A 10,000-nucleotide genomic window follows, 5' to 3' on the forward strand; every position below is an offset into this window, starting at 1 on the left:
ATGAATGGACGAAATCAGAGCTGCCAACTACCACGAAAACGTCGTAAAACTACGGATTTTTGGCTCCAAATTGACAATAATAGAAAGACCTTTGGTTCAATAAAACGTCTTGAAAACAGTTTTGTTACCGTAGCTAGACTATAAGAGAGTTAAAAGCAATATTTTAACATGTTGATGACACATTGGTATTTTTTACTAGTAGTTCTAGAATCTACAATGTTAAAACACCTGAAAATTACGAATTTTTATCAAGTCCAGGTTGACAGGTCTGCTATTTATAACATGAAGTGTATATCGGTATCAAACATCGAATGGCAGACATGATATATACTTTGATAATGTTTGATTCACGGTTCCATACCTACCTGTTATTTCCGTAGTATCTTTATTTGACCTGAATGGGTAACACCGAACAGAGCACGGCCAAGACTTGGGAGAACAACTGGAAGTATGAGAAAATGGGTGCTGGCTGAGACTAGCACGTGTACTTGTGGATGCCTGGACAATGAAGCACTTCCTTAGAGAATGCCAAGACGGGCCCAGCTGCAATGTCCTTGACCTGAGACTCTGCTCCCCAGATGATGTGGAGTGGCTGCGGTGTTGAAGCGACACGTTATGATCATGACCTATGCGGCTATGTGGTCTAGTGGTATGACACTGGCTTCCAGGACCCATTGTAAGCGTCACTGGGCTATGTTAAGTCTTTAAGCCTGTAATCAGAAATTTCTACGTACTTCAATATGTATTATAGCTTTCTCGTCGGAAATATAGAATTTGCATTATGCTTAAAGGTATGTCTACATGTAATGTTCGTCAGGATCTTGTTGAGACTTAGTGTTGTATATGAATAAAAGAATTTTTAATAAGCGTATTGTATTTGTACCGTACAATGATAGTAGATAATATTAGATATATTGTATTTGATATGTATGATACGTATGCAATGTATGTTTACTATGATTAATGTATATGTATGATACAGGAAGATATTGAAAGATATGAATTTTATGATATCGATATGTATGATATGATATGTATGATATGTATATGATATGTATGATACTGTATGAATTGCAACATTGATATATATCGTTTACGATAAATATATGATATATAATATACTATTGATCGATTTATGATATGGATGATATGATATGATATGATATGATATGATATGAAAATGGTATGATATGATATGATATGAATGATATGATATGAGTATGATATGATATGATATGATATGATATGATATGATATGATAGTGATATGTATATGATATGATATGATGATATGATATGATATGATATGATATGATGATATGATATGATATGATATGATATGATATGATATGATAGATGATATGATATGATATGATATGATATGATATTGATATGATATGATATGATATGATATGATATGATATGATATGATATGATATGATATGATATGATATGATATGATGATGTATATGATATGATGATATGATATGATATGATATATTGATATTATGATTATATGATATGATATGATATGATATGATATGTATGATATGATATGATATGATATAGATATGAATATATTATATGATATGATATGATATGATATGATATGATATGATAATGATATGATATGATATGATATGATAGATATGATATAGGTTATGATATGATATGATATGATATGATATGATATGATATGATATGATAATGATATGATATGATATGATATGATATGATATGATATGATATGATATGATAGATATGATATGATATGATATGATATGATATGATATGATATGATATGATATGATATGATATGATATGATATGATATGATATGATATGAATGATATGATTGATATGATATGATATGATAGATATGATATGATATGATGATATGATATGATATGATATGATATGATATGATATGATATGATATGATTATATGATATGATATGATATGATATGATATGATATGATATGATATGATATGATATGATATGATATGATATGATATGATATGATATGATATGATATGATATGATATGATATGATATGATATGATATGATATGATATGATATGATATGATATGATATGATATGATATGATATGATATGATATGATATGATATGATATGATATGATATGATATGATATGATATGATATGATAGATATGATATGATATGATATGATATGATATGATATGATATGATATGATATGATATGATATGATATGATATGATATGATATGTATGATATGATATGATATGATATGATATGATATGATATGATATGATATGATATGATAGATATGATATGATATGATATGATATGATATGATATGATATGATATGATATGATATGATATGATATGATATGATATGATATGATATGATATGAATGATATGATATGATATGATATGATGATATGATATGATATGATATGATATGATATGATATGATATGATATGATATGATGATGATATGATATGATATGATATGATATGATATGATATGATATGATATGATATGATATGATTGATATGATATGATATGATATGATATGATATGATATGATATGATATGATATGATATGATATGATATGATATGATATGAATGATATGATATGATATGATATGATATGATATGATATGATAGATATGATATGATAGATATGATATGTATGATATGATATGATATGATATGATATGATATGATAGGTATGATATGATATGATATGATATGATGATGATATGATATGATATGATATGATATGATATGATATGATATGATATGATATGATATGATATGATATGATATGATATGATATGATATGATATATATGATATGTAGATATGATATGATATGAATGATATGATATGATATGATATGATATGATATGATATGATATGATATGATATGATATGATATGATATGTATGATGATATGATATGAGATGATATGATATGATAGTGATAGATATGATATGATATGATATGGATATGATATGATATGATATGATGATATGATATGATGATATGATATGATATGAATGATATGAATGATATGATATGATATGATGATAGATATGAGAATATGATATGATGATATGATATGATATGATATGATATGATATGATATGATATGAAATGATAGTAGATATGATATGATATGATATGTATGATATGATAATGATATGATATGATATGATATAAGATATGATATGATATGATTTGATATGATATGATATGATATGATGATATGATATGATATGATATGATATGATATGATATGTATGATATGATATGATATGATATGAATGATATGATATGATATGATATGATATGATATGATATGATATGATATGATATGATATGATATGATATGATATGATATGATATGATATGATATGATATGATATGATATGATATGATATGATATGATATGATATGATATGATATGATATGATATGATATGATATGATATGAGATGAGATGATATGATATGATATGATATGATATGATATGATATGATATGATATGATATGATATGATATGATATGATATGATATGATATGATATGATAGATTATGATATGATATGAATATGATATGATATGATATGATATGAATATGATTAGATGATGATTGATATGATATGATGATGATATGATATGATATGATGATATGATATGATATGATATGATATGATATGATATGATATGATATGATATGATATGATATGTTTATGATATGAATGATATGATATGATATGATATATGATATGATGATGATATGATATGATATGATATGATATGATATGATGTGATATGATATGATAATGATATGATATGAATGATATGATATGATATGATATGATATGATATGATATGATATATGATAGATATGATATGATATGATATGATGAATGATATGATATGATATGATATGATATGAATATGATATGATATGATATGATATGATATGATATGATATGATATGATATGATATGATATGATATGATATGATATGATATGATATGATATGATATGATATGATATGATATGATATGATATGATATGATATGATATGATATGATATGATATGAGTAACATGAGTACATTTAGGACTAAACTATGCGCCGAGCGAGGCTCGAACCCAGGACATTCCGATCCAAAACACAAAACACAACCCCCCCCCCCCCTCCCCCTTCTCCTCCTTTCCAAAATTAACAAAACAAAAATGACCAAAACAAAGCAAACCAACGAAATTAAATAGAAATACACCCCCCCCCCAACAACCAAACCCTAAATCTAAAAGATTTGTCTCTTAACTAAATTTTCTTCATATCTGTAAAGCGCTTTGAGCACGCTTAGTGGATATTGCGCTATTCAAATGCTCAAGTTTTAGCACATTCAGACAAACCACCAGTTAGGGGCGATGGGTTAGATATTCCCTCAATGACTTCACAACGACGTGTACATATTAGCAGGTCTGATATCTCAACTCAATGAAGGGCCTGACATAACGTTGTTGTATTGGACGATATTTTATGTTGGTTTGAGGCTATTTCCTGTACAACAATGAGGCCACAACAATTTGGGTGATCAGGCCTGTGAATAAGTATACGTTGCTTATTATTATTGTTATCATCATCGTTATTATTATTACTATTATTATTATTATTATTATTATTATTATTATTATTATTATTATTATTATTATTATTGCCATCCTCATCATCATCATCATTATCATTATCATCATCAACATCATCATCATCATCATCATCATCATCATCATCATCATCATCATCATCATCATCATCATCATCACCATTAAATTGTTTACGTTGTAGACAACACTTTATTTCCATCATCATCATCATCATCACCATCATCACCATCATCATCACCATCATCACCATCATCATCATCATCATCATCATCATCATCATCATCATCATCATCATCACCATCATCATCATCATCATCATCATAAGCATCATCATCATCATCATCATCATCGTCATCATCATCATCATCACCATCATCATCATAATCATCATCATCATCATCAACATCATCATCATCACTATCACCATCATCATCATCATCATCATCATCATCATCATCATCATCATCATCATCATCATCATCATCATCATTAAATTGTTTACGTTGTAGACAACACTGTATATAGATTATATCAAAGAGAACAAGCCTTTATTCTCCGATTCACTGGCGTTGTTGGGAAAATATCATTACGTCACTAACTGGATACACTCTATCGCTGCTATTCCCCCGCTCCCCCCCCCCCCCCCCCCCCCCCCCACACACGCACAACCCTTTCCGTCATCGGTTCATCATGGAGGAGTTCGTCTTTTTAAAATGTGGGGTGGTGGTGGGGAGATTGAGAAGGGGTGGAGGGTGGGGATGGTGGTGGGGAGGTTGAGAAGGGGTGGAGGGTGGGGGTGGTGGTGGGGAGATTGAGAAGGGGTGGAGGGTGGGGAGATTGAGAATTATCAAATTGTTACGGTCCAGTGATGTTTTGTCTCTGTACAAAATCTCTCCCAGGGGGTGACAAGAATACCAGAGATACAATGACAGTCTGTTTACAAACCACGACAGGGGCTTTACAAAAAGAAAAAAACTTTTGTCCTCATTCATTCTGGTCCGTTGGGAAGAAAATATCAAATATTCCAACACGATATTATTGTGATAGGATTCATCAAACTGATTACGATAATAATAAAACATCTATTTATAGATACACGTTTTGTAGAGTAAGAAATAATTGACTGAAAAAAAATAATAGTTATAAAATTGCTATAATATACAAAACTTGGGTTTTACCCTTCATACCCAAACAAAAACAAACAAACATGAAAAAAAGTAAGAATACGAAAAAATATATTAAATTAAATAGACAAACAAGAAAAACACACGGAAAAGAAAAGAAAGTCATAAAAATTCAGGAAGATAAACAAAGATAAAACAAAACAAAGAAGAAGAAGAAGAAGAAGAAGAAGAAGAAGAACAACAACAACAAAAACAACAACAACAACAACAACAACAACAAAAACAACAAAAACAACAACAACAACAACAACAACAACAACAAGAACAAGAATTACATTTAATTTTTTTAACAAATACAAACAAAATGAAAACAAACAAAACAAAACACCTAAAATCAAACGCAGATCAAATAGCTAGAGCTCAGTGCCCCCCCCCCCCCCCCCCCCCACCCCACTGACAAGGCCACCAGATTCTATCCCCGTGCCGTGTGGTGTCGATTGGTGTCACGTGACGTGTACACATTCTATGTCCATAAGTGCACGTCGGTGTCAGGGCCAAGGTTGAAACAAAGATTGACAAGAGTTTTAAAAATAGCCTGTCAGATATTCATGGCCTTTCTATTGAACACGAAATTATCTCTGTAAAGTCAATTCCATTTAACTGTTTACCTTCTATAGAAAGTATGAAGATGACGTTTATAGTCTGGTTAATACAGTTAGTGAGAATTACTCATAAACATGGATGGCAAAAAAAAAACAACAACAAAGACCTGAGTGACGTCAACTTCGTTCTACTGTTTTAAAGTTTTGTTAACGCGTGAAAACCATCAAACCTTCATCTAAAAATAAATAAATTATGTTGACATAATAATATGCGTTGCGTTAACAGCTTTTATTGTGTTGGGCACAACAAAGGGACATAATCTGTAACAAACGCATCGCCCTAATAATGCCTATTGTTATCTCCTATTGATACAAGGAAATGTTTGACGTTTTTAATGGCTTTCGAAATATGTCCTAATATGTGACCCAAGGTCTCCAAATGGTGTTATTGCGTCATGGTATTGATGTGGAACAGTCGGTCAATTTATAGAAGGAACCAAATTGACGTCACTCAGCTCTTTGTCATTTATTTTTTTTAGACAGGCGTTATTGTGGTAAGTTATCCCTAAATTCTCCCAATCAGACTGGAAACGTTCAAGGTTACATATAGTTTTGTGTCTTTGTACGTTATTTCCTGTTATCGGATGGTGTGATTAATTTACCTAAACGCATAGCATCAATCGTCAAAAATAGAAAGCGAGGGACCAAGTCTTTGTGTTTCATGATTGAGTTGAATCTTTCAGAACTATTTGATTGACTAATGAAGCCGGAGTTTATTCCGGTGTCTAAAGCGTGAAGGGCACAATAGCTATTGATCGCTACCCTTTGGATAGGACGCTATTCAATCGCAAAGTATTTTCCGCCAGCTCTAACTGCTGGTTAGACACAGATGGGGGGAGGAGGGGGGGGGCTGAAAAAAACTCGGCTTCACTCTGAATCGATCTCGTCCCTTTGCGTGTGAAGCCGGGTGCTCTACCAACTGTGCTCTTGGAAGCCCCAAAATTAAATATAGTTGTATTATGACGTGCATTTAGGTAAAATTATATTCACAACATCCGCCAGCCGGATAAAACGTATCAAAACATAAAACTATGCGTAACCTTGAACTTTTATAGATAGTATGCGCTGGGTTAAGAAGCTCACAACATCGCCATCCGGAAGTATAACGGACCAACACACAAAACTATGTGTAACCATGAACTTTTATAGTCTGGTTAATACAGTTTAGTGAGAATTACTGACAAAGGCGGGTGACAAAAATCACTCACAAAGACCCGAGTGACGTCAACTTCATTCTATCTATAGATAGAACGAAGATGACGTCACACAGATATCTGTTATTGTTTTGTTTGGTTTTCTTGCCATCCACGTTTATGAGTAATTATCACTTAACTGTATTATCCAGACTATAAACGTTCAAGGTGACACCTAGTTTTGTGTGTTGGCTCGACCTTGGAAATTATTGATACTATCCGTTTAGTTAAAATACTGACATCCGCCAGCCGGATATAATGTACCAACACACAAGGCTATTTGTAACCGTAACCGTTTATAGTCTGATTGATATGATTTTGTGAGAACTAATCACCATAATGGCTCTCCAAAAATAATAATAAAGAGCTGAGTGACGTCAATTTTGTTCCATCATATACAAAAAAGTATGTTGTTGTATCAGAGCTACCTTGAGTACATGCCAAGCGGACATTTCGGTCAGCCCACATTTTGTGAGTATTTATCACATCATTTTGACACATTGATCAGAGAATTGCATCTCCACACCTGGTGACGCTATGCATTTTTTCAGTCGCTTGCGTCAAAATCGTGAGTGCGTCCATGTGGTCTAGTGGTATGACACTCGCTTTCGGATCGGAAGGTCCTGGATTCGAGCCTTACTCGACGCATAGTTGAGTCCTTGGAAAAAGGTTCTTTACTCACATTATCTCAGTGTAATATCGCCGAACAGGCGCCATGTCTCGTTCTACATGTTAAGTGTTGCTGTTGTTCAGAGACCCTTTGTAAAGCACTTTGAGCAGGTTTAGTGGACACTGCGCTAAATTAAAGCTCAAGGTTTTGGTTTTGTTTGTGTGTTGGTTTGTTTGTATTTTAAAATATCATTAAGAGAATGGAATTTATTCTAACGCCTGGGTACATTATTTCAGCTGTGACGTCACCCACCATTCCACCAGTCTCAGGTTTCACCAGAGGCACGGAAGAGGCGCTTCGTAAAAATGTGACCACGGGCTACAATAATGACGTCAGACCGGATCCTGTCACCAAAGTATTCATGATGTTTCACGTCACCTCAATCGCTGAAGTGGTAAGCTCCATTTTTTCTTTCTTTGTTTGTTTTTTAAAAACTATTTTAACCTAAAATGTGCGGCTTTGTGGTCTAGTGGTATGACACTCGCTTTCGGATCGGAAGGTCCTCTGTTCCAGCCTCGCTCAGCGCATAGTTGAGTCCTTGGAAAAGGCTCTTTATTCACATTCTCTCACCGTACTCTGGTGTGAAATGAATACCTGGCCGTTAGCAGCGATGTCTTAATCAGAAAAAAATAATGTACTATCGCCTAATAGGCGTCATTTCTCGTTCTACTTGTTAAGTGTTGTTGTTGGTCGGGGACCCTTTGTAAAGCGCTTTGAGCACATGTAGTGGATATTGCTCTATAAAAGCTCTAGTTTTTGTTGGGGGGTTTTTTTTCATCATCTTTTAAAATGAGAATGATCATGTGACAGATGCGTCATACGTGATGCGTACGTTCTGATAACCTCTCTATTGATGCTGTGCGTTTATCAAAAACACTCACAACACACTCCACTAGACGGATATAACGTAGCACCACACAACGTCTATTGTCTGATTGATACAATTTTAGTGAGAACTAATCATAAAAATGGTTGTCTGAAAAACATGTTCCATGTATTGTTTCAAAATCTGCGATTCACAACTGATTCTGTTCATCTTCAATGACATTGAATTATTATCTTCTCTTTCTTCGACTCCAGAACATTCGGAATGAGATTTTCTCTCTCAGTGGTTGGTGGTCCATGGTGAGTAGTAGCACCGAGAATTGATGTAATTGGTTGAAGTCGTCGTCGTCGTCGTCATCATCATCATCATCATCATCATCATCATCATCATCATCATCATCATCACCACCACCATCATCACCATCACCACCATCACGATCACTACTACCACCACCACCACCATCATCACCATCACCACCATCACGATCACTACTACCACCACCACCACTATCGTTACCACCACCACCACCACCACCACCACCACCATCACCACAACCACCACCACCAACACAACCACCACCACCATCACCACCACCATCACCACCACCACCACCATCACCATCACCAACACCAACACAACCACCACCACCACCACCACCACCACCACCACCACCACAACCACCACCACCACCACCACCACCACCACCACCACCACCATCACCATCACCAACACCAACACAACCACCACCACCACCACCACCACCACCATCACCATCACCATCACCATCACCAACACCAACACAACCACCACCACCATCACCATCACCATCAAGGTAACCACCATCACCAAT

General features: G+C 33.8%; 1 protein-coding gene across 1 annotated transcript in view; it reads left to right on the plus strand.

Annotated features, from left to right (window-relative positions):
• The window catches only part of LOC144958860 (neuronal acetylcholine receptor subunit alpha-7-like), a gene marked incomplete at its 3' end in the record, with an annotated part of 28,909 nt that overhangs the window by 10,514 nt on the left and 8,395 nt on the right, over positions 1-10,000 (plus strand). The window contains 2 exon segments of the mRNA XM_078891113.1: positions 8,561-8,718; positions 9,405-9,449. Coding sequence (XP_078747239.1) covers positions 8,561-8,718; positions 9,405-9,449 — 203 coding nt within the window.

This window comes from Berghia stephanieae, chromosome 13 (genome assembly GCF_034508935.2).
Source record: "Berghia stephanieae isolate SIO BIC M18660-M18661 chromosome 13, UCSD_Bste_1.3, whole genome shotgun sequence".
Classification (NCBI taxonomy): domain Eukaryota; kingdom Metazoa; phylum Mollusca; class Gastropoda; order Nudibranchia; family Aeolidiidae; genus Berghia; species Berghia stephanieae.